Source organism: Berghia stephanieae, chromosome 2 (assembly GCF_034508935.2).
Source record: "Berghia stephanieae isolate SIO BIC M18660-M18661 chromosome 2, UCSD_Bste_1.3, whole genome shotgun sequence".
Classification (NCBI taxonomy): domain Eukaryota; kingdom Metazoa; phylum Mollusca; class Gastropoda; order Nudibranchia; family Aeolidiidae; genus Berghia; species Berghia stephanieae.
The window spans coordinates 70,097,278-70,123,175 of record NC_088361.1 but is presented as its reverse complement, the minus strand read 5'-3'; the positions used below and the strand labels follow the sequence as shown (position 1 = coordinate 70,123,175).

Genomic DNA, 25,898 nt, shown 5'->3' with positions numbered 1-25,898 from the left:
CTTGAGTTCATATGAATAGAAAATCAAAAAAATATGTTCGATTTTCAATCTTGATGAATTTGAAGGAGTTCTGATCAAACTGCTATTAACATTCTTTCATGCCTATTTTAAATACACTCCAGCACGGTTTCCTCGAACTCCTCGGGACACGCAAAAACGTTCGAGGAAACCGTGCCTTGCCAAAAACGACTTGAGGGCAGTGTAACACAGCGATGTGGTATTTGCTTCCTACCCGAAAGATACTTAGTTCGAATATTCACCGCGTCATGTGGCCTGGCGAAGCAAGCCATCTCTCCCAAGCTCAATTTGTGGTGATGAGCTGCCGCTGATACCATGGTTATTCAGTCTTTTCTTGGAATAGACGCTAAGACAAATCTCCACTTGAGGATGAATAAAGGGAATGCTATTATTTATTTACTTTATTGATATGTTGAGTGAGATAACAACTACATGGCATGTTACAAAGGGTTGGTATGTGTGTGTGTGAATGGGGGGTGGAGTACTGTTTCACAACATTCATTTACCGTCGTAGCCAACCATCATCAAAATCATGGCCCGTGGCATTGAAATTAGAACGAATGGTGAAATAATGAGAATAAGAAGAGAGGGGTATGTTATGCAAAACAGCTATAGAGTCTGCGAGTGGCTGTGTGTGTGTATCATATTGTTGTATACACACACATGAGGTGTAGATAGATACACATATATGTAACTGCCAATGTCACAGTAAATCATCAGTCGCATTAAAAAATAAACCCTTTAATTAACCTTTTTTTTTGGGTGAAGTTAGTTCAGGAAACCGTGTTCGAGGTTAAAATTAGTTCAAGGAAGGAATGGAATGATAACAAAGAATAATAAGGAAAAACTTTAGGAAATTTGAATGAGTTCGAGGAAACCGTGTGTTTGAGGAATCCATTTTCAAGGAAACCGTGCTGAAGTGTAAGTGTTAACATTTATAGAGCATATTTTCACAAATTCACCATGTACAGTGCACATCATGATACCTCATCTATTCCTCTAGCAGGCCATACGTTTTGGCAGATAAATCTGAATCTGGCTTGCTGCACTGTAATAAAGCTTTATTTTACTCTCTATTGAGGGGTGAGAGAAAAAAAAAGACAGTAGAGAACAGAGTGAAAGTTGCTGAATCAATAGCATATTTGATGTGCCAATGTAGAATTTCTCCAAAGAGCAGGGAAACATTGGTTGCTCCTAGGCTAGTGGATTCTCTATCAGTCCACAGCCTCTTGTCCTTTCCATTTGATTTTTTATCTTTATTCTGGACTAAGATCATTTGATTCTGGCTGGCGCTGCCTGTTTTTTAAAATTGTTTTTTCTGCTGTGAGAGAAAGTCATATGTATATATCATTATGAGATATGATATATTCTTTCCTTGTGAATTGTCTCTTCACTATAGATTATGTCCTTGATAGATTTTAATTTTATAATTGTTATTTTGTATGCACCTGGGTTTTTTGTTCATTTTTGTTTTTTGCCATGGATGCGAGATCTCTGGAATATTCCGGATTTCGGTTTCTAGCACATCTTCAGAAAAACAATTCCAATTTTTTGCAAAGAAAATGCAGATGCTTGTGTGATTCAATGAATTATTATGAAAGATTACACGACAGTATAAATGTTTTAAATTATTTTAATTAATTAATTAATTTTTAAAAAAAAGATATTGTCCAATTTTTATTAATTCATTCTACTATATACAGAAAAACATAGAGATAATTGCATCTAATCTTCGTGCTGTTGGGGAAAAAATGAACACTGTCCAGAATGATGGCGAAACACTACAAAGAGAAATCAAAATTCTCAATGGAGAGTTGAGAGGTAAACTGAATTATTATCTCATTATTCTGTTTTCTTCAATATAGGTGTATATCTTTAAAACTTGTCCTTAGGGATTTTTGATTGAAGATTTTTACAACGGTCAGGAAAGTATACAAAATTGATCAATTAAACATCTCAAAAAATGATATTTTAAAGCCGTCATTTATAAGATTAAAAACTAGTGCCTTTTAATCTTTTTTCTTTAAACATCCTTTTTAAAAGCAGTTTTACATTGTCACAAATCTTTCTCAAGTGTGCCTTAGTTGTGAAAACAAATGCTTAAAAATTATTAATACACAGTAATTCCCAAATATTGAAATAAAAATAGTAATAGATTAGACTTTTAAACAATTTCGGTTTTGAGGATATCTGTTTGGTGAGATATGAATATTTTTATCATACCATTTTTCATTTTTAAAAATGACATTGCTTTGTTCGGCTACATCTTATTTCTTTATTTGCTAAACAAATGTTAGTTTTGACGTATTCACCGGTTTGTTTTCTCAGAACTCTTAAAATACCATGTTTCTTCTGCTAAGTGCAGTCTCCTAAGTTTTACTGTCACAATGGTTAAAATATGCCACGTCTGAAAAATAAACTATTTGTACATATCTAACAAAAACATATGCTTAAGTCACAAAGTTCTAAACTATTTACAGATCAGGAGTTGACGCTTATAAGTATAATCCATCCATTAAACCATTTTAGCTACCACTTAACTTTTTTTCTTTGCATATATATTATAACATGATTGCATTGAAAACAATTTTTGTTTGTTTTTGGTTTAAGTTTCACATGTCATAGAGAAAAAATATTCACAGTTAAATATTTTTATATTGAACCCAAAGTATACCTAGAATTAACTAGTTTTCATCATATTTTCAATTTTATACCGCCCTTGAAAGCTTGGGGGCTTTGTGACCTCAACCAAGTGGATTAATTTTTACTTCTGCAAACATGATTTTTAATAAGATTTTTGAATTTTAAAAATTATAATTTATAATTTCATTTCCAAATGCCATGTTTTTTGTAGGGCAAGAAATTCAGTTGCGCCAGATCAAGGATGTAGGCAACAGGAGACTGGAAACATTACGCTCTCTGCATCAAAACACATATGAGGCAGTTGTCTGGTTGAGGGCAAATGACCATCTATTTAAGAAGAAAATCTTCGAACCAATGATAATATCAGTAAGGAAGGGTAAAGTTAATCAAACATTTAAAAACGAAAAAAATTCCTTCTGATAAAGGATGAAGAATATCATATTACACAAGCTGTTACTGTTACTATTTTTCTTAAATTTATTTATCTGACATATATATGCTTGAATTTGTTTTATCTTTTATAAAAGAGTTTAGGGTTTTCTGAGTTTCATATAGGTTGCACACAGACAATCTCATTTAAATACTTTTGTTTAAAATTTAATAATTTATATATTTCTTTAATCCGGATGTCTCCATTATCCAGCCAGGTCACCTAGGGACGGATTTTTCTTTCGTTATTTGTACAGCGAACACTCACCTTGATAACAAAGTAATACAATAATACACATGTTACATTTCTTGTAATTTTTCTACAACATGTCAGGACCTTCAACAAAGATAAAAAAAGCTGTTTGCTGTATTTTATTCTTAGATTGCCATGGTCTGAGGCTTAGCTCTTTAGTCTAGGGAGCTATGGTCTGAGGTCAAAACAACATATGCCACTTTAGGTACTGATTCCACTATCCAGATATCCGGACAATATGCTGGAAACGATGGTGTTCGGATTATGGAGATGTGACTGTATGTTTATAAATATTAATTTCCAATATATATATATATATATATATATATATATATATATATATATATGTATGTATATATTATGTCTTTGCTCGATAAGTTCTGTTAAGTGCTGACATTTTAAAAAACAACAAAAATTAAAAGTAAAAATAAAATTCGTAACTTCAAAAGACAGAACCAACAAAAAAGAAAATAAATGAGTTTTATTTCGTGCCTCGAAAAAATAATTTTCTATTTTGCTTCGAGCGTCGACTTAAAAAAAAAGAAGAAACTTTTTATTTGTTGCGTCAAAGACAAAACAAACTAGTCAGCGAGGTATATTATCATTCCATCTTATCAATTATCACTGTCTGAATTTCCGGCGGATGGGATGTATTCACTGCCTACTATGCCACAAACAAGAGAGAGAGGGGTGACAGTGTTGTGACTTGTCGCGAGATATCGAACACATGTAGTCAGTAATCAACTAACACACTCAGCGCGTTCGAACGCGTGTAGTCAGTAATCAACTAACACACTCAGCGCGTTCGAACGCGTGTAGTCAGTAATCAACTAACACACTCAGCGCATGTCGAGCTGGGCCATTTCTCTCTATTTTGCTACCGACACACAATTTTCCTGTTGACTATCTCCGTTCATCCGCTTTCTTTGTTTCCGTTTGAAAGTCAAGATAAATGTGAAATAAACAGTTTTCTTCGAAATATATATTTTTCTTCGAAAGGTGATTGACTGCTCTCAGCATAAGGTTTCTTTCCTCACATCCGTGATTGTTTAAATTTTTCTCTTTTTCCTCCTTCACATACGACCGCACCACTTCCTCCTCCTCTTCTTCTTCTTCTTCTTCTTCTTCTTCTTCTTCTTCTTCTTCTTCTTCTTCTTCTTCTTCTTCTTCTTCTTCTTCTTCTTCTTCTTCTTCTTCTTCTTCTTCTTCTTCTTCTTCTTCTTCTTCTTCTTCTTCTTCTTCTTCTTCTTCTTCTTCGTCTTCTTCTTCTTCTTCTTCTTGTTCTTCTTTTCTTCTTCTTCGTCTTTTTTGTCTTGTTCTTCTTGTTCTTCTTGTTCTTGTTCTTGATCTTCTTTTTTCATTAACCATTAACCATCTGCTAAATGATGGTATACTAAAAAAATGATTTATCAGGGGGGAAAATGAAAACATATCACACAATAAGATGCATCCTAAGATACATCCCTCACAGTTATGGACTCCAGGCTCCATAGAATATTTGATTAAAGTTATGCCAAGATTGCATTATTTTGCATTGCATTTTTAAAGTAACATGGATCTGCACATCTTGAGATTACACCTTTGACGCTCATATGCATTTCATTGCTGAAACAATGATTTACAACAACCCTCTTAAATTTTTTCTCTTGTCTATCTCTTGTCAGTTAAATGTGATGAATCCTGCAGATGCCAAGCTGGTGGAGACTCACATCTCTTTCAATGACCTTCGATCCTTTATATGTGAAGATCCAGAAGATTTGAAACTCTTTATGTCTAAGATGAAAAATGAGCAAAAACTCAAGGTCAACACGATAAAAGTGCCTGACCAACCATCCAGTTCCTTCAAGCCAAATCACCCAATTTCTCATTACAAGTAAGAATGTTGAATTTCATTTGATTATGCATGGTTGTATTTCCCAGGTCTGGTTGAAATAAAAAGAAAGGCAATCTTCTTGCCTATAGATTATATCCATTATATATTCACCCCACTAAATATTTTTACATTTTCGTGGGTGCTTAGTTATGACAATAATTTGTCTTTGAAGTGACATAAGCATTGTTAAGCTCCTAAAAATACCCATCAATCTGTTAGATCTTTGTTTTCAGCATAATTTTGTAACTTTTTAAAGGTCTGTCAAAAGGGTTAAATAATTAATTCAAAGAGCAGTTGTTTCCCCTTTGGAAGAGAGTTCTGATAGCTCAGTTGTTAGAGCACTTGTTACACAAGCAAATAGACTGGTATTGATAATGACTGCAGTCGAGATTTTTTTCTGACCCTCCTTGGGTTGGGTAGCTGGATCTGTAAGATCTAGTGGCTTTGCAAAAGAGTAATGTCCCATTCAAAGGTTAGCGAGCAATTGTTTTTGTCAGTTTAATGTCATGAAAACCAGGTCAAATTCTGGCTCAATCAGCTTAATGACTCTGAATGACTATTTGTCCAAATTCAAAAATTGAAAATAAAATTGTTTAAAAAGGGGAGGGGGAAGCTGCTGAATTCAATTCAGTGTATTTTTTTTGGAGATTTATCCCATACCAGTCAAAGAGATGTAAAAGGTGTTGAATAATAATCTGTATTTAACATGTGAAATAACATAAACAAAACAAAATTCATATGCGAGCATTAAAAAAAAATTGCAATTGGATCTTAAGACATAATACAAAGTTCCCAAAGTTTAGTTTATAGAAATAAGTAAAGATATTTGCAAAGAAAAAGCCTCGGCTTGGACTGATGTGCACATTGACTTGAACAATACCACATTGCATTCTATCTTTTTTTCTTTTCTTAACTCTGTCGAAAGTTGAGTTGGAGATCCCAATTAATAATGTCAAGGATGAAAATACAGGGACGCTTTTGAATGTCAACTGTCAACGTCATTGCAAAGAAAGTCAGGTTACTGTGAGGACTAAAAATGAAATTCATCAAAAGTAAAGAAATATAGAATAAAAGCACTAACAAAAGCCACTTCTCACCAACACAAAATTGACAAAGATAGTTAGCTTCGATCGATATAAAATTTTTGCCTCCAATAGTCAAAAGCTATTTAAGCTTACCAGTATACAGACTCGCTCCCCACTTGAGAATCAATTGTTAAAATTTTAAAGCTTATATTTCTCACTTATCATTTTTTTAATGTCAGGCTTTCTTGTACGTATTTTAGATATTTGAAATTTTATTGCTAAAAATCACTTTGATCATTGTGGTGAAGCTTGAATTGATCCATTTTGTGGAAGGTTTTGTCTGAAAAGCATCAATGTTGATAACAAAGAATGTTTAAGTCCATGGTTTTTTACCTTAGATTTTTAGTTTTAAAACTTTTAGTGTGGGATAAAACAAATAACAAATTTGCGTCTTTTATGACGATTTTTTTTGTTCCTTTGTTATATTAAAACCTTGTATCGATGCTTGTTAAAATTGCATCAATATACAGGTTTTGACATAATTCGTTAAATAAAATCGTAATAAAAGCCAGTCATTGATTATCTTCTGTTTATTATCTGTTACAGAAAATATGGTTTTTCAAGATTTATGCAAGACTTGTTCACATGTCCTGAAGGCATCATGCGTTATTTGTGTTTGATGTATAAAGTGCATAATATACCCATTGGAGACAGTCGAGTGAAAAACAATTCTGAAATCATCACCGCTGAATGTCCAGAGTTGACCACATTTTATACCCCTGAAGTTCAGGTATAGTTCATAAAATATGCTCCTATACAAGTAACAGATCTGCTTCTTATACAAATAAAATTATTGGATGTGCAGATATTAACAGCAGCAGACAAATTTAAAATTTCGGTCAAGATGTGATCTTAAAAAAATGAAAATTTAATTAGATACTTTCGTATACCATTATAATGTGCTTTTCAACACGATTCTAATGACACCAAAATTTTGAAAATCAGATAGACAGAAGAAAAGTTATTTTAGTTTAGAGGATGAAAAATGTTCTTCTATTTGCCTCTGTTATTTACGGACGGACTTTGTCACCTGAAACAGTTGCATTTCCGGTAGTAACCACCATTTGGATTTCAAATTGGTCTAAAATGGCTGCTAAGATTGAGTGAGGAATTTGTTGGAATGAATTTCAGGGATACGGTATACAACTTTGCCCTGAGTTAATTAAATTACAAATTTAATGTGTTAAATCACGTGCCCACACTGGAATTTTGATTAACAAATTTCTAATTTTCATTATCCAAAGCTAAATTATACCCTTTTTTTATCCACGATCAAAAGATAAACTAAATTGGCATTGATTTAAACATAAACAACACCACACGATTAGGTAATTCCTCCTGGAGAAAATTAAATAAGACATAAATAATTAAAATCCATCCATAAACAACAAATCTATGGAACTTTTTCTGAGACTCATCATTCAAAAGTAAAAAAAATCGGTTCACAGCCACTTGACCATTTATCAGCTCACTGCTTGAGTGCCAAATGGACATTTACCAAAGTACCTAATATAATAGGAATATTGATGGCGGGAGGGATCTTAAAATAGAAGTGAATGGATTCCTTTGTATAACAATGTATTTTACATATATTGATTAAAGTATTTTGTCAGAAGAACGATATATAAGCGATTGTTGCCTAAGGCAGGTATGAAAAACATTGTTGGAGTTAAATTTATATTTTAAAAAGATAGTTGTTCAATTTCGTACTTCAATTTTTTTGTTTTATCCAAGATATTTCTCAATAATGTGACATGAGCAAGGATGACTACACGAAATAAGGTTTTGTCTGATAAACATTCCTTGCGCACCTATGTGGTCTAGTTGTATGACACTCACCTTTGGATTGGAAGATCTACAGTTCAAGTCCCTCTCCAAGCGGAGCATCGTTGAGTCCTGAGAAAAGGCTTTTTATTCTCAAACTGTACTCAGGTGTACTCAGCATCGTCTCTGTTGAGAAAAAACTAATATCAACTAATAAGCATCATGTCTCGACCTACCTGTTAAGTGTTGTTGCTGGGTAGGGACCTCTTGTAATGCGTTTGAGCATATTGTATGGATATTGCGTTATATAAATGCTTAATTTTTTGTTTTTCGAAAGTCTTATGGTGGGATGCAAGTTTTAATAAGCACTGTGGTCCTCTCATAATCGTCGACTGTATATATTAAATTCTTTTCCTCAAACAATGTGTTTTCCAAAGAATGGGAGAAGAGTTAACTTGCCAATTGGTATGTGAGGACAAAAAAAGACAAAACAACTGTTCATATATCAGTTGCTCCCCATGTTGTTGTCAGTAATGATTTTTCACATAATGTAAGCGCCATAAAACCCTTAACAATGAAAAAAGTACAGGTCTCTTTATAAATCTCTAGAGCCTTTAGCCTTTATGAGCATTATATAGCGCCAAATCTACTAAACATGCTCAAAGCGCTTTACAAGAGATCCCTAGCCAACAACAACACTTAACATGTAGGACGAGATGAGGCAATATTACAATTATTTATTACAATTATTTTTCATTGAAGACGATGCTGTTGTGTGTGTGTGTGTGTTACAGTGTCGGTAGTCAATTTATACCTGAGTATGGTGAGAGATTGTAAATAAAGATCCTTTTCCAAGGACTCAATTATGCACCGATCAGAGCAGGACTCGAATCCAGGACATTCCGGTCTAAAGGCCACATAGCCACACATAGGTTACTTAGTTTCTACTCACATTTTTAAAAGTTCAATGACTATTTTAAAACTCCTTTATCCTTTCGTTTATAGTATCACATAAAAAAATCAAGATACAGCAATGCTACTTCATCCAGAAATACAGCCCTCAAGTAAGTCACTTTTCACTTAATATGATATTAACAATGATAATTCTGTAATTGTAATCGATATTGTCGTTATTATTATTATTATTATTATTATATTATTATTATTATTATTATTATTATTATTTTATTATTATTATTATTTTATTATTATTATTTATTTATTATTATTATTATTATTATTATTATTATTATTATTATTATTATTATTATTATTATTATTATTATATTATTATTATTATTATTATTATTATTATTATTATTATTATTATTATTATTATTATTATTATTATTATTATTATTATTATTATTATATTATTATTTATTATTATTATTATTATTATTATTATTATTATTATTATTATTATTATTATTATTATTATTATATTATTATTATTATTATTATATTATTATTATTATTATTATTATTATTTATTATTATTATTATTATTATTATTATTATTATTATTATTATTATTATTATTATTATTATTATTATTATTATTATCATCATCATCATCACATTTCGTGTAAACTTTTCAAAGCTGTTCTGTAAAACTATTAACTAACTTTGTGATACAAATTATTTACAAATTCGCAGTTCTGTCTATGAAAACAACAATAAATTTTGCACTTTTTTTTTCCTAGTTTGCCAGAGTTAGTGGCACCTTTTTCCAAGCAGTTGAAAGAAAAATTCTGCTTCATAAAAAATAAACACTACTTTATTTGTTTGGATTCAAGCAACCTTCTGATTGCTTTAACTCACTCAACCCTAACACCGACGACTATACCCGTAGTTTACCCGGGTTACTTTTACCCCATACCTATTTATTACATTTTTCTTTTTCTTAGAAAAATTATAGGCATAGTTTCAAAGCTATTGTTTTTAGTTTGTGCATGTTAATGAAAGTTGAATAAAACTATCTATGTACATGCTCATTTTTAATATATTTTTTTCCAATTTAGGAAAGTAGCAAAAATCTCTAGGATTGAGTGGGTTAAGATATAAAAGGAAACGTGTTGATTTCTGTGTTATTATATATTGTTAAAATAATACCAGGGTGAATGATTTTCTAACCTGTATTTAATATTTTGCATTTCAGGGAAGCCAAAGCACTCACGGATTCAGTCAACAGTCAAAAAGAGCAAGAACTTTCAGATCAAATCAAGGTATGGCTAATATTTTGTATTGTTGTGTTTTTTTTTTCTTTTTTGGTCTTTGTTTGTTTTTGGCGGGGGGGGGGGGGGGGGGGGGTTGAGGTTTTTTTGGGTTTTTTTTTTGTTTGACATTTTATTTAAAAACCAGACTGCTGTATTTACTGTGTCTGTAACCAAAGAATATTTTCCAAATTCTATATCTAAATTTATTAAATTTTGATAGCGAAAATTCTTTCAATATCATTTTCTGTTGAATTTTTATATTTAAAGCTGCACTTCGCTTATTATTTTCCCTCCTCATTTTTTAAACAATAGATTTTTAAGCAAGACATTGGACAAAAGACAGAGGAATACAAAGTTTTACAGGAAAAGTCGGGGGAATATGAAGCCACAATCAATGAGCTAAGAGAGAAAAAGGTAAGTGAGCTAAGAGACAAAAAGGTAAGTAAGCTAAAGAAAGAATAACATCAAATCTTTGTTTTTTTGCATTCAAAGAAAGTGGGAAAGAACTTTATTATTTTTGTGTCATAACCCTGGTTTAGCAATATCAAAATTTCACTTTTCTTTTGTTTTAAAGTCATCATCTATACTGTCCTAACCAACAAAGGGACAGAATCTGGCTGACGCTGAACCAACCAGTTTTGCCGCAATCAACTCATTTAGCTTTTTTCATTCATAACGCTTTAATTCTATTACATGATGGAAGTCTTCTAACATTAAATAATAGCTAATGATAACTTGCTTTTTTCTGTTTGTCGGCGATTTCATTCATGTAATATGTTGCATAATATTTTTAGATACTGTTCTGACTTAGTTAAAGCCATGCAAATAACTCCAGCTGTAACCAAGAAAAGACAGTATCCTATAACATTGTCTCACATACTGTTCGCCAATCGTTAACCGCAAATGCAATATCTCTTGACATAATTGTCCCTCTGATGGTAATAATTTATTGCTGTTGGCTGGTCCTAAACAAGTCTATATCAAGTAAAATTTTTAATCGCCTCTAATTAAAAAAAAATACTTGAGATATGATCATTTTGAATACTTTGTAAGCTTTTCTATGTCCCAGAGTTTTGATTAAGTGAAAAAAAGCGATTTTATGATTTTTGTGAGACACTGCCCTATGGCAGGATAAATAATGTGTTTTTGATTTATTGGCTCTACCTATGAGACAACAACAACAAAAATCCTTTGATTCTAAGGTGATAGAGACTATGTAATGCATAAGACATTATCTACCACACCAGTAAGGTAATTTTAGACAGATTTTCAAAAGATATTTCAGGGTATAGTTGATATTGATATTTGGATTCAATAGTCTGATGTCACGCGCCCAGCAACGGCGACCATCGTGGTTCTAAACAAAGAAAATCGGTACTTTTTATTCTTCATGCTGGTTAGAACTTTTCATATGTCTTGTGATCAGAATGTATGAAAGTCAAAATATGATCAGATTTATAATGTTTTTTTCCTCTGGATACCCTTTTATGCTCGTCGGAGAAATATTCCATAAGGTCCGCCATTGTTCCAATAGTTAACCAGTTACTAAGTTACTCTGCGTCATTACGGGGGAAGTGATGTCACGACTGTTGAAGCGTATTGCTTTTCTGTTTATTTTCACTACTTCAAATTATACTCCGAATTCCTGTGTAAGAAGGGAATTTTCAACTAATACAATTTCAAATAAACTTCTTGTTTTGTTTTTATCAAATGTTTTACAGAGAAGTTTACTCAAGCAGAGGGATCAAAGAAAAAATATAGAAAATCAAATCGTCACAAAGAAGCAAAGGTATTTCCTTGTCTTTTCATTTCATAAGATTACACCAGTATTTTAGTCAGTTGAGGTCTTAATCCAATTAGGTGAACTTTTGGTTTCTTGACTGTTCAAATTCCTTCTTATATTCTGTTTCTATTTTTATTTTTTTTTATTGGCATTGAATTGGTATCACTGTATGAATTATTGTAATGCTAGCTGGATGGGGTCTTCTGATCTCCCTCCCATTGTGGGCAGGAAGTCACTTGCTGTGTCTTATCCCCTACATCTGTTTACCGAGTTGCTTTCTGTCTCTTAATTCAGAAAAGTGAGTGGAGCAGGCACTTATGTTGGTAACAACAAGATATGAAGTGAATAGAAAAGTGCCAGAAGACAATAGAGAATAAAAATTTTTTCGCGGCGGTGGTGGGGTTCGAACCTGCGACCTTATTGGTACGACAACTCCGCCTGGCAGGTGAGAGCGTGGCTCTACCGTGTGAGCTATCCACGAACACAAAAATATTCGTTTCAAACCCAAAGTCATTACTAGATCCCTCTCTCACCCACTTCTTGAGACCGCCGATTCGTTCGTACACCACCATCGCGAATAATTTTGACCAGCAGTTAAGCTTAATAGCCAATATTCTCAACACAAACATATAACATAGAAACGATTGAGACATTGAGTATGCTCCGGTGTATGGGGTGAATTTTTAATTCAGAAAAGTGAGTGGAGCAGGCACTTATGTTGGTAACAACAAGATATGAAGTGAATAGAAAAGTGCCAGAAGACAATAGAGAATAAAAATTTTTATTCTCTATTGTCTTCTGGCACTTTTCTATTCACTTCATATCTTGTTGTTACCAACATAAGTGCCTGCTCCACTCACTTTTCTGAATTAAAAATTCACCCCATACACCGGAGCATACTCAATGTCTCAATCGTTTCTATGTTATATGTTTGTGTTGAGAATATTGGCTATTAAGCTTAACTGCTGGTCAAAATTATTCGCGATGGTGGTGTACGAACGAATCGGCGGTCTCAAGAAGTGGGTGAGAGAGGGATCTAGTAATGACTTTGGGTTTGAAACGAATATTTTTGTGTTCGTGGATAGCTCACACGGTAGAGCCACGCTCTCACCTGCCAGGCGGAGTTGTCGTACCAATAAGGTCGCAGGTTCGAACCCCACCACCGCCGCGAAAAAATTTTTATTCTCTATTGTCTTCTGGCACTTTTCTATTCACTTCATATCTTGTTGTTTCTGTCTCTTATGTACTGCAATATTTTTTTTGTTTTGAATATCATGTTTTGTAAGCATTTTAGTGGGATCCCGTTCTTCTGTCTGGATGAGACTTTTAGGTGATCTCAAGTTATGTACACTGATAGTGTGCTCTTGGAATGTACATCAATTCCTGTTTGAAGCAGTCCCCTTTGTCTTCTTTTAATAAGTCTAGACTTTTTTTTTACCATCCCATTTTCTGTCTTTTTACTGGTGCTGAAGTGATCTAAATGTGCTAAAAGCGCCTTAAAACCATTCAAAGCAAAAATAAAGTGGTGCTAGATTTTATCATTCACTACAAGCAATTAGTGAATATACAGGTCATTGCTAGTTGCTAATATAATTTATTCATTTGATATCGTTGTTTTTTTTTTTTTTTTGGTTAAGGTTCTTTGCCCATTTCCAAATGACACTTTTCCTCTTTGACTGTTTTCATGAGAGCAGGCTAGAGTTTGCTATGTGATTTTCCTCCGATTTTCATGGCACATATATTATTACCTATAAGTGTCACATGCGTTGTTTGATGTCACTGATTTTCTTTCTTTCTTTCTTATTTTCTTTCTTTTTTTTTTCCTTTAGAATTGAACAAATCAAAAGAGACACAATCGACTTAGAGGCTGAGAAAGAAATTTTATCTGGGCAATTGTGTCAGATTATCAAAGAAAAGTGTCAATGTCTTAACCAGAGCAAAGTATCTACAGCAGTAAGTATATATATTTTTTTTATTAAAGTTAAATTAAGCTTCCTATGGTGCAAACACTTTTTGCATATGAGATTTATTTGGAGGGAGAAAAAAAAAAAGACCTAAAATCAAGAGGCTCTATTTAAAAATGGCACAATAAATTAAAATTGTTTTTTTTTTATTGGGTGTTAGTTATATTAATGTGATAAGCTAACATACACTAAAATGAACATATTAAAATCAGGTCCTTATATTTAAGATATTGATGCACTTTATGATCTTTTGTATTGTTTTATGACTGTGAGCAGTTATTTTTTCTGTATGTGTGTGTGTGCTGAAATTGAAGGTAAAAGTTATGAATATGGTAAACGAACACAGACTGGTCTCTGTTAGTTCTCTCTTCCTTTCATAAAATGTCTTTGGAACCTTTTATTCTCCAATCAGTTTTGCATCAATTTAAATCTGTAGTTTATCAAAATCGAATTTGGGCTCATGTGAAGTCATTCATATTAAGCGATGAATACCATTTACTCAAATAGTCAAGATCTGCATAGAATTGAGTTTTATTTCACACTCGTTAACAAGAATACTGAAGGTTGGTCTATTAGATCTGGTGGAAAGTTCTTGGCAATAAAATTAAATCCTATTTAAAGTATTGCAAGTGATAGAACTATCCGCTTAACACTAGAGAAACCAGTCTGACCATTGACTTTATGATCCAATGGCTCTGGTTTACCGTTTTTATCACTAGATATTTTCCTTGTTTTTTTCAAGCATATAAGCACTATTTAGAAATATCAAGGTTTTATGATACAAATTCTGGGTGGTCTGTGGGCAGGGAGGTAATTATTGTATCTTCCATCCCTCTATATCTGTTTTCCAAAGTGCTTTTTGTCTTTGTCTTGGAATTTGATTAATTGGGTTTTTTTTTAACTGGCCCTGACCAGATACCTTGACTGGGAGGGAAGCAGTCAAATGTATAGTTGGTTTTTGGAGATTATATTTTTTTCCTTGTAAATCATCTCTGTTATATACTGTATTATTTTTTCTTTTACATATAACATGATTTGTAAACATGTGAGTGTATTCCTTTTAGAGGGGACCTGTTCTTGTGTCTGGATGAGATTTTTAGGTGATCTCAAACTAAGAAAACTGATAGTAAGCGATTGGAATCTACATGTTCCCCATTTGAACCATTCCCATAGCAGTCAACTGTCCCGATAAAGGGACTGTCCCAATTTGTCAATCTGGAGGGAAAAAAAGAGAATGGATAAAAATCATTGATTATAGTTTTGTGACCCAGAAATCCAGGTTTAATGGAAAAATTCATGACATCTTGTGTTGCGTCATAATTAGACACACGTGTCATGGATTCTGTGGATGCTCCCAGGTTTATGACGTCAGCCCAAACATGCTTCCAAATGTCAAAAGTGACACAATACAATTGGTGGTCTTGGATAAAATGATGGTCGACAGGGTATGGGATAGGGATGGTGCTGATTGGTCTTTATTATGTTAGAGAGACTTTAAAATTTGAGGTTTTGTTTCTTTTTATATTTTGAATTATCTATTTATTTATTTATTTATAATGAAAATAATTAAATATAGACTTTTTAAAGCAAAAATTTATTGTTAGAGTGCGCTCTCTCTCTCTCTCTCTCTCTCTCTCTCTCTCTCTCTCTCTCTCTCTTCTCTCTCTCTCTCTCTCTTCTCTCTCTCTCTCTTTCTCTCTCTCTCTCTCTCTCCTCTCTCTCTCCCCTCTCTCTCTCTCTCTCTGTCTCTCTCTCTCTCTGTCTCTCTCTCTGTCTCTCTCTCTCTCTCTCTCTCTCTCTCTCTCTCTCTCTCTCTCTCTCTCTCTCTCTCTCTCTCTCTCTCTCTCTCTCTCTCTCTGATTAAAGTAAAATAATAAGTTAACAATAATGAAATGTAATCAACTTAGGAAACAAATATATTTTCAAAGGCTACTCTTTAACTCAAATCTTTCTTTTTTTTTTTTTTCTCTTTCATTTTTGGAGTGACAATGTTGTCTAATGTAGGCACTGTGAATTGTTTTGTAGTAGGGGTAATTGCAACGTATATATATATACTCATTAAAATTTAAGTGATATCCTTTGCTTGGAATGGATCTGAATATAATAGTGCATATTACGTGATATTTACTACATTACAATTTGAATCCGGCAGAGAATTAACAATATCAACCGTAATTGGATCCCCTCAAGGAGACAGCTTGAATCCAGTTTTATTCACGATATACCTCAAATCGGCCATGAAAGATCTAAGACCAAAATTACCACCAGTAAAGAAGATCACTTGTGAATTGATATACGCAGATGATACAGACCTAATCTTTGAATCAGAACATCAAGCAAAACTATACTTGCCAATAATATCAACTACCCTAGAAGCATGGAATCTGAAAGTGAATCAATCCAAAACAGAATATACAAAAATCAACAGAAATTTAAATGAATGGAAAAGTGTACATCAACTAGGCAATTTGATCAACGAAAATGAAGACATCAGAAAACGAAAGTAGCTGGCCACCAATGCATTCAACCAGCTCCAAAATTTATGGAATAGAAATAACATAATCAGTGAGAATAAACGAATGCAGATTTACAAGGCACTGATTATTCCGATATTGACATATAATTGTGGAACCTGGGCCTCACAAAAAAGAACTTAGAAAGTCTCAATTCATACCACCGCAAACAATTACATCGCGTAATCGGAATCTATTGGCCAGAGACAATTACAAATACTGATCTCTATGAAAAAGCCAGGGTCCAACGCCTGAGTAAAATAATAAAAGAACAGTGATGGAGGCTACTTGGTCACATCTTACGTCGAGAAGATAACATCCCAGCCCAAACTGCAATGACAGAATATTTTCTTCATGGCAACAAATATGTAGGGAGACCACCAACATCAATAGTAACTACCCTGAACCAGGACCTCTCTACATATCATAAATTTCTGGATTCAGATGAGGCCGAATTAATCCCTGAAGAACTAAGAAATCCTGCAGTGCCCTCCGCACTAAAGTCACAACAAGATCTTGACAGCCTCAAAACTCTGGCCCAGGACCGTGACCAATGGAAACAATTAACAACATGGATGGAGAGAGCAGCTATACTTATCAGCCATGACTGAATCACACAATTCTCAGCAAGCGTCATTCGTACTTCGAAGCTTTCTACTACTACTACTACTATTATGTGATATCACCTAAATATGGTATAATGTGTCATTTTTGATTAGGTTTAAGTTTGGCAGATGGACTTATAAATTTTTCTTCTTTTTTTTTGGACAAATGTTGGATGGTCGGTTTGGATATAGAACATGTTTCCAGTAATTATGCCTGTTTGGGACTTGTTTGCAGTAACTATACAATCTCAATCTAGAATATATTTTTATAGTAAAAAGTCCAAACATACTGCCAGTTTGGATCATGACCGATGTGCACTTATTTGCAGGTCTGATAGCCCAATTCCTTATGGGCTTTTTGTTGTGATGGAAATCTCAAATAAGGACCCAAAATATTGTCCATTACAACAATGTTAAACTAGGCCCATAAGTGAGTTTTCGCTCCTTGAAAAATTGGCCACTATGCATTCTCCTTTGTCTGTGCGGGGATCCTGACCTCCCATAGTGGGCAGGGAGGTACTTGCAATTTCTTCTATATCCCTATATCTGTTTTCCAATTGCTTTCTGTCTTTGTCTTGGAATGAGATTACAGTAGAACTCGGAAATAGCGAGTTCGACGGGTCCACTCCTGATTACTCGCTATTTCCGAAAGGTCACTCGGCTGTACAAAAAGATGAAAAGACAATGTGTGTGTGTGTTTGTGCGTGTGTGCCGCAAATGACTGTGTGTGGATAAAGTGGGGTGGGGGCGGGGTTGAACACGGCCTTCGTTAACTATGTAATGATGGCCACGGGTTGAAGTTGATCCACCCCTAAAACCCACCCCTTCCATTTCCATCAAGATTTCATGTGTGTGTGTGTGTGTGTGTGTGTGTGTGTGTGTGTGTGTGTGTGTGTGTGTGCGAGTGTTTGTATGCACTAGGCATGTTTGATGAGGTAAGCAAGCGCATCACTCAATCACTGACCCACTGAAATGATGGTTCCACGCTCCCTTCTCTCGCTGATCGTGTCGTTCGTCGCTGACCGATGCTGCTAAGTGAGGCATGTTGACATGTTGGCTGCCAGTGCTTACCTCGCGCGTCGCGTGTCACCACATTGAGTGAATAATTGACCCCCACCCCCAATGCACACACACGCACACAAACACACTCACCCAACCCCCACCCAAATTTGTTTCTCCTCCTATGTACTACTACAGACTAGGCTACTATGTAATATTACTCGTAACGAGAAATAAGAAAAGGAAAGAAGCTAGGCTAAAAATATTTAAATCACCATTGTCTGTTGTTTTGCTTTACTTCGTTCGAAGTCCTAGGCTGGGGCAGGAAATGCTCGTTATTTCCGAGTTGACCTCTTTTTCATACTCGCTACTTTCATGCTAATTTTATTGACTCAAATAAGAGAAAAAAACGGGGATTTAGATTTTACTCGCTATTTCCGATCCGAGTACGTTACTTTCATGTTCTACTGTACTTGGTTTTGTCCTGGCCCTGGCCAGAACCCTGACTGAGAGGGAAACAGTCAAATGTATAATTGGTTTTGGGAGATGATATTTTTTTTCTTGTAAATCATCTCTCTGTTATGCACTGTATTTTGTTTTGTTTACATATTATATGATTTGTAAACATTTGAGTGTATTCCTTTTAGTAGGAACCTGTGCTTGTCTTTGGATGAGACTTTTAGTGATCTCAAACTAAGTACTTTGATAGTGTGCTCTTGGAATCTACATATGTTTCTTATTTGAACCAATTCCCCTTTGTCTTACCTTTTCTTGGGTGCTTTAATTGTTATTTTAGAAATTTTTGCAAGTGCCGTAAAACCCTTAAAAAAAAAAAAAGAAGTAAATTCTCCTTTGTCTTTTTTGCGTGTGCTTTCAATTGTAAATCTACAATTTTTTGACTATCTTATTTTCTTCCTTTTTATATTGAAATGACCTAAATGTGTTGCAAAAAAAAAAAAAAAAAACCAAAAAAAAAAACCAAACAAAACAATGTAATACCAATTGATTGTTCCACTTTTGAATTTTTTGTCTTCCCCCTCCCCCATACAAATTCGAATTTGTAAAATTTCATAGTATATTTCAATAATGTCAAATTACCAGTAGCCTGAGACCAATTATGTGCAAATTCAAAAATGGATGAAATAAACTATAATGTTTATCTATGTTTTTGTTAAAAAAAAAAATATCAATATAAAATTTATTTCAGGAATGTCTTACAATGGCAAAGAATCGAGTACGAAGCAGTTTAAAGTTACATGAACACAATGTAAAATACAATGCCCTTGTGAATGAGCTTCGTAATGCCAGACAAAAATCTGAAGCATTGGAGGTAAAATTTTGGTACTTTCTTAACCAATAATTTTAAAAACTTGATACTAATTGATCTGATTGTTGGAAATAAGTTTTAGATCTTACCCATAATAAATAAACTTTTGAAGTGCTTAAAATAGAAACACATAATATTTTTAAAGAATTTTCATTCATATTAGATGCAAATAAGCCACAAGAAAAGACACATTTTGTTAATTGTTTTTTTTTTAATGTCTTTTCTCTTTTCACTACAGAGAGAGGTTGAACAGCTTAAGCAGATCACGAATGACAAAAAGCAAGAGGCCAGGAACAAATTGTTGGAAGCATTAAATGCTGCATCTATTAAATCACAAGAAAACTTGGAGCCAGAACTAACAAAAGTATTAATTGCATGTTGTTCAGGGTGTCCAGGGAAAGTTGATTTTTGATGGTTAAATTTTCTAAAGTAAAAAAATTAAATATTCAAAAAGTCTGAAACTGGCAATGCAGGAGAGTCTAGCATGAAGATCGATAGTTGTCCTTGTATCAATACATGCATAACACAGGTATTTGCCTGATATAGTCATCCAGACCTGTCAGATATCACGGATTCAAGCCAAAATCCTGGCACTACGGAATTGAGGTGATATTCCTGGATTATCGATACCGGGAAAAATAATATTTATTATTTAAAATTCGATTTTTTAAAATTTACGATTATGCGAGCGGTTTCCATATCCATGTCAACTTTTTACTCCAACTGTCAATATTGGTTATTGACCAGCAATAAGGTTTATTGATTACTTCCTTTAAATTTTGGATCAACTGCTCTGAGTGCATCAAAAACAAGACTTTAAATTCAACCACTCCATCTTCCACAACGTACGCTGACCCAGAAATGGCCTACCGATAGGGCCTATTTAAAAAAAAAAAAATTGGACCATTACGGGAGTGGTATGGTTTTTTTCTGTTAAGAATAATAATGAAAGAAAAATTGAATGGAACTTAGCAAACTTAGCATACAAGAAAAGAGGTCAATCTATCCTCATCCCAGCTTACGAGTTCGAGTTCGTATCATTTTTAGAACTGGTAGAAGTTGACATCTGTTCTCTATTATTTCCAAATTTTAGACCTGTAGCATAAATACTTTTTTCTGTTGGACATTGGAAACATCAGACATCAACTCATCTACCATTTTAAAAAATCTAGAACAAAGAGCCTAGTCTCCTTCCCTCCTCCCTTCCACCACACCCGTCACTAACATTGACACACATTGCTCAGTTACACCATTCAAGATATGATGAGCCGTAATGCCAGGGGTGATAGGAAACCTGTGACATCGCTTGGTTGTTGTGATAAAGTAAACACATTTTTAAACATGAATTTATACAACTAGTGTGTTTGTCTGGCACTATTCATATTTCTAAATAACATTTGAAATAAACGATGGAAAATACTAAGGAATTCAGTAATTGTCCACCCTCTCTCAATAAAACAAAATGAACTCGCTCAGTTTTTAAGAATTGGCCTAATATTTTTATGGGCATATTATTAATTTGTTCTTTGCAGTCTCTTCTGAAATTTCTCCCTACATTATTATAACTTGTTTATATTTCATTCATTCCTTTATCTCTCTCTCTCTCTCTCTCTCTCTCTCTCTCTCTCTCTCTCTCTCTCTCTCTCTCTCTCTCTCTCTCTCTCTCTCTCTCTCTCTCTCTTAAATTTTATTACTTTGACTAAAATCATGTTTATTTTTAGTTTTTTCTTTTCTTTTTTAGCGCAACATTTGGGGAGTGTTTTCCAACGCTCCTTCAACCATAGAAGAGCTTGATGTTGAAATTCATAGCATGCAGGCAAGAGCAGAGTCAATGTTTCAAGTTGATGAAAAGGTAATGCAAAAATGAAGGTGAAATTAAAGAAACTGCCTTTCTCATTAGGTGTCCACTCCAAAATTAATTTATAGTTTTAAAAAAACAAAAACCCAACAATAAACGAAAGAAAACAGAGTCAAGAGAAAAGAATTATTTAAATACTATAGCTTTTCCTTTCTAATCTGTTTACTTTCATGGCTAGATTTTTTTAAAATGTCAATGTCATGAATAAATTAATCAGAGTATCAGAGGAGGGCAGCAATACACAATCACAAACAGAAACAGTTTGAGAACATATTTGTTCTGATGTTCTGCTCATAAAGATCAACCAATGTACTTTTTGTTCACTTTTTCTTATTTCTTAGCATAATCAGAGTTCATCATCTTAAATGATCTTATACAATATAAAAATAAGTGAACCTTTTTTTTTTTTTTTTCAATAAAAAAAATTGAACCTTTAACACACAGCAATTTAAAAGAATTACTTTTACAATTTAATGAGAGAGGTGCCTGCTTTAGTTTCAATTTTTTTTCCTGGAAAATTGTCCAATCGCAATATTTGTTCAGTATTTAGCATCCTATTTCAAAGGAATGTAATAATTGGTTTTTGCTTCCAAGAGGACTAGATTCCACATCAATCTACATGAAACCTGTTCTCTATCGGTTTAAATTGATACTTTGTCTGAAATAGGTTGGAGGTGTCATTTTCATTCATTTTAAGAACAGGTAAAGGATCAATTTAAATATCACTGATAGTTTCAAATCATGGATGGTTCAATGAGTTTTAAATCAGATCACATAGGTTGTTTAATGATCATTTTTAATATCTCATAGGTTCAATGATTGTGTTAAATCATATCACATAGGTTTTTCAATGATTGTTTTAGATCATATCACATAGGTTGTTCAATGATTGTTTTAAACCATATCTTATAGGTTGTTCAAGAGTATGAAGAAAGACAGAAAGAAATTGAGGAGATGGAAAAAGTTCTCAAAGAGAGAGAATCAAGAAAACAAAGTCACCAGGATGACATCGCAGCCATTGAGAGACAGTGGTTATCCCCATTGAATGAACTTATTGCTAAAATAAACACCAACTTCAGTTACTTCTTCTCATGTATACAATGTTGTGGTGAAGTTGCATTGAATGTACCAGAAAATGTTGTAAGTTGATACAATCAGTAATTATGATGAAAGGCGAAATTATTTTATAACAATAGCTCACTGTCATTAATTATTGCAACGACTTTCAGTACTCATAAAACGTCTCTCTCCTCTCTTTAGACCTCTTTCTTATGCAAAAGTATATTTTGCTGTCATTTAAAGGAAAAAAACTTTTGTCTCCACATGTCCCATAGTTCCACGTTCACTCCCCACTGCTGTACACTTCCTATAACTTTGTCAGGTTTTTAGAATTATATCCCCAGTATTTTTTTTTTCAGAAAGTTGATCTATTATTTTCTGGAGGTTTCACTGAGGTCAAATAATAATAATAATAATAATAATGATAATATTAATAATAATAATAATAATAATAATAATAATAATAATAATAATAATAATAATAATAATAGTAATAATAGTAATAATAATAATAATAATAATAATAATAATAATAATTTTAATAATATAATATACTTATTTAGCGCCCATTAATCCACTGACAAGTGCTCTATGGCGCTTAACAATCACTCAGACTATATGGACTAGAATACACAACTACACACATACACCCGTTCACTCAAATCCACATACGGAAACTTCTCTGCATCTACATATGCAAAATCTTTACATACAGATTACTATACCATTTACCCTAAATTAAAACATAATGCATATTAATTGTCAAAATAAGCTTCTTCTAAATAATTCGGTTTTCAATTTCTTTTTAAAGGTATCTAAATTTTCACTGTTTTTGTTATGAGAATATAATGAAAAATAATTTCTAAAATTAACGACCGGCATCCAACCTCAAGGTGGGAATAGTTTTTCCAAATGTTTAAAAAGTTATGGACAAAGTTTATCCTTTGTACACTGTTTTCCAATCCTTTTAAATGATGATTCTGCTATTTTTGTTTTATGCTAGACTATCAGTTTTATTATTTATTTTCATTATTTAACTCTGTGAAACTAATGGACACGAAATCCTTTCATATTTTTACAATATAAGTTGATAATGATGTCTGTCTATGTTTTCACACAGCCTCATATACCATCTTTTTTGTACCAAATTGATGAAAATCAAATTTTCTGGTTCATTTTTAAAATCAAAGTTTAACAGGAAAGTTGATGAGAATATTGATATTACTCAGAAATAGATATGTGACCAAATTAGAGCCACGCTACATCATTCTATAGCATTGACATGCCCACATTCATATTGATCAGGTTTCAAATCATGCATTGATTTTATCCTCCAGGTTCAGATTTTTAAAAATATAACAATTGGCTGATCTGTGGTATTAAATTTCCGTGTCATATTTCAAAATTCCAGGAAGATTACGATAAGTATGGCATCTGTATCAAAGTGAAATTCAGAGATGATGAAAACTTGAGGGAGTTGACAGCTCATCACCAAAGTGGAGGGGAAAGGAGTGTGTCCACAGTCTTATACATGCTGGCTATGCAAGAGCTCATCAAGTGTCCTTTTAGGATTGTGGACGAGATAAACCAGGTAAAGAATAATGTTAAATGTGATAGGTTAAATTTGTTTGTTAGACACATTTTTAATCAAAGTCAGGGTGATTTACCTATGGTTGAACGGTGATTTTCTTTATAAGCGGATGCACCTTTCGGAATCACAAAACCCATTCATACAGCAGACAAAGAACACAGGATGCCATTAGGGTGGCTCAAATTTCATATTTTTTGTCATTTGTCATTTGCTGTGTATAGTCCAGAATTTTGTCCCTTTATCAAGCTAAGAAATCATTTTATGGGTCATCACTATGACTAGGATTGGTCATAGAGCACCAATGGTGTAAAGCAAAAACGTAGCATTTTTCATTGACAGCAGACATAAGACCAATTGCGTGTTTGCACATTTATGTCACAAGATATGACAAAGGGGGTGGAAAAATAGAGGTATATCATATTTAATCTGATGTCTCATGCTCTCTTTTGTTATGTTTTACAGACCTGTCGGTCATAACGATTTTTGGAGGCAAAAATTTCGATATACAGATTTCAACTCTTGCCATTCCGATTTTTAAAAGAGATGTTTTTTTTAAATATTAAAAAATGAAGTCATGTCGGTGGATGACCCGGATCACGAAGACCTTTGTGTCGAACCCGAACCTCACTCATGACCCAACGTTTGACATGTAACCTGTGGCTCCTTACTCTTAGAGATCTTGTATCTCGAGACAAAGACAATTTAGTAATCCATCTCTGTCATATCAATATACATAAATAAAGACACACATTGCGGTTCTTTCCCAGGGTGTCCAGCAAGACTGTAAAGTTGTAAAAAAATTGGACTGGGTGGGGTTCCTTACCTCCCATAGTGGGCAGGGAGGCACTTACTGTGTCTTCTATCCCCCTATATATGTTTTCCAATATGCTTTCTGTCTTTGCTTTGGAATGAGGTTACTTGGTTTTATCCATACCCTAGCTGGGAGGTAAACAGTCAAATGTGTAGTTAGAGTTTTGGGAGATGATGTAAATCATATCTCTGTTATGCACTGTTTTGTTTTGTTTACATATTACATATGATTTGTAAACATGTCTAAGGATTTGCTCTCCAACTCAAAACCAAGATGATCTCTCAAAATGAGTACTGTCTCTCTTCTGCCCTCCTGACTATTTGGTCGAGAAGCAGATTGTATGACTTTCAAGGTGGCTGTGAGTGGAAAGAGCCGTGTACATTAAAAAGTGTCATTAGCTACTTGTAAACAGTGTGTTTAGTATTAATAGAGTTATTGTGTACCTAAAGTTTTAATTTATCTATTGGGGAATAACAAAAACTGTTTCGTATATGTATATACGGAAAGTCGGCATTTATTCATCATTGCTGACGTCACCGTTGGTCACTGTGAGTTACTGGTCAGTCAATATACGTTATACTGATTTTTTTCAGATTTTCATACTGATTTTATTATTGCCTGAGTGGCAGGTCTGGTTTTATGTTTGTGCTATGAATAATTCTTAAATTAGAACAATGGAAGCAGGGACTTTTTGACACTCAGACTTTGATTGGAATACAGCAGATTTCAACTTGTTAAAATATAATTTCAGGGAATGGATCCTAAAAATGAGAGAAAAGTTTTTGAACTTGTTGTTCGGACAGTCTGTCGGAGAAACACCTCTCAATATTTCTTATTGACTCCGAAGGTAAGAGGCTGCTTTTTTTTCCATATTTTATCTCATTCAAGAGTTCTCCCTTGGCAAAGTGAGAGAGCACCCAAAACCTTCAGCTTGGTATCTAAGATCTAAACTGAAACAGTTTATTATTATTAATGGTTATAATAATAATAGTAATAATGGCGATGATTATGAAGTTAATAATGATAATAATAATAATTAATAATAATAATAATAATAATGATGATGATATTAATAATATTGATGATGATTATAATAATAAACAT

The 25,898-nt window shown here is 33.3% G+C and overlaps 1 protein-coding gene across 4 annotated transcripts in view; it reads left to right on the top strand.

The window, feature by feature from the left end:
- LOC144965439 (structural maintenance of chromosomes protein 5-like) overlaps positions 1 to 25,898 on the top strand; it is a 47,773-nt gene that overhangs the window by 19,370 nt on the left and 2,505 nt on the right. For all 4 annotated transcript variants that reach the window (XM_078900786.1, XM_078900787.1, XM_078900788.1 and 1 more), the window contains exons 11-25: positions 1,722 to 1,839; positions 2,873 to 3,027; positions 5,008 to 5,216; positions 6,848 to 7,031; positions 9,071 to 9,129; positions 10,227 to 10,293; positions 10,597 to 10,698; positions 12,006 to 12,073; positions 13,897 to 14,020; positions 19,356 to 19,478; positions 19,714 to 19,839; positions 21,217 to 21,327; positions 22,246 to 22,473; positions 23,804 to 23,983; positions 25,546 to 25,641. In XM_078900786.1, the coding sequence (XP_078756912.1) occupies positions 1,722 to 1,839; positions 2,873 to 3,027; positions 5,008 to 5,216; positions 6,848 to 7,031; positions 9,071 to 9,129; positions 10,227 to 10,293; positions 10,597 to 10,698; positions 12,006 to 12,073; positions 13,897 to 14,020; positions 19,356 to 19,478; positions 19,714 to 19,839; positions 21,217 to 21,327; positions 22,246 to 22,473; positions 23,804 to 23,983; positions 25,546 to 25,641 (1,950 nt within the window). The remainder of the gene's footprint in view (positions 1 to 1,721; positions 1,840 to 2,872; positions 3,028 to 5,007; positions 5,217 to 6,847; positions 7,032 to 9,070; positions 9,130 to 10,226; positions 10,294 to 10,596; positions 10,699 to 12,005; positions 12,074 to 13,896; positions 14,021 to 19,355; positions 19,479 to 19,713; positions 19,840 to 21,216; positions 21,328 to 22,245; positions 22,474 to 23,803; positions 23,984 to 25,545; positions 25,642 to 25,898) is intronic.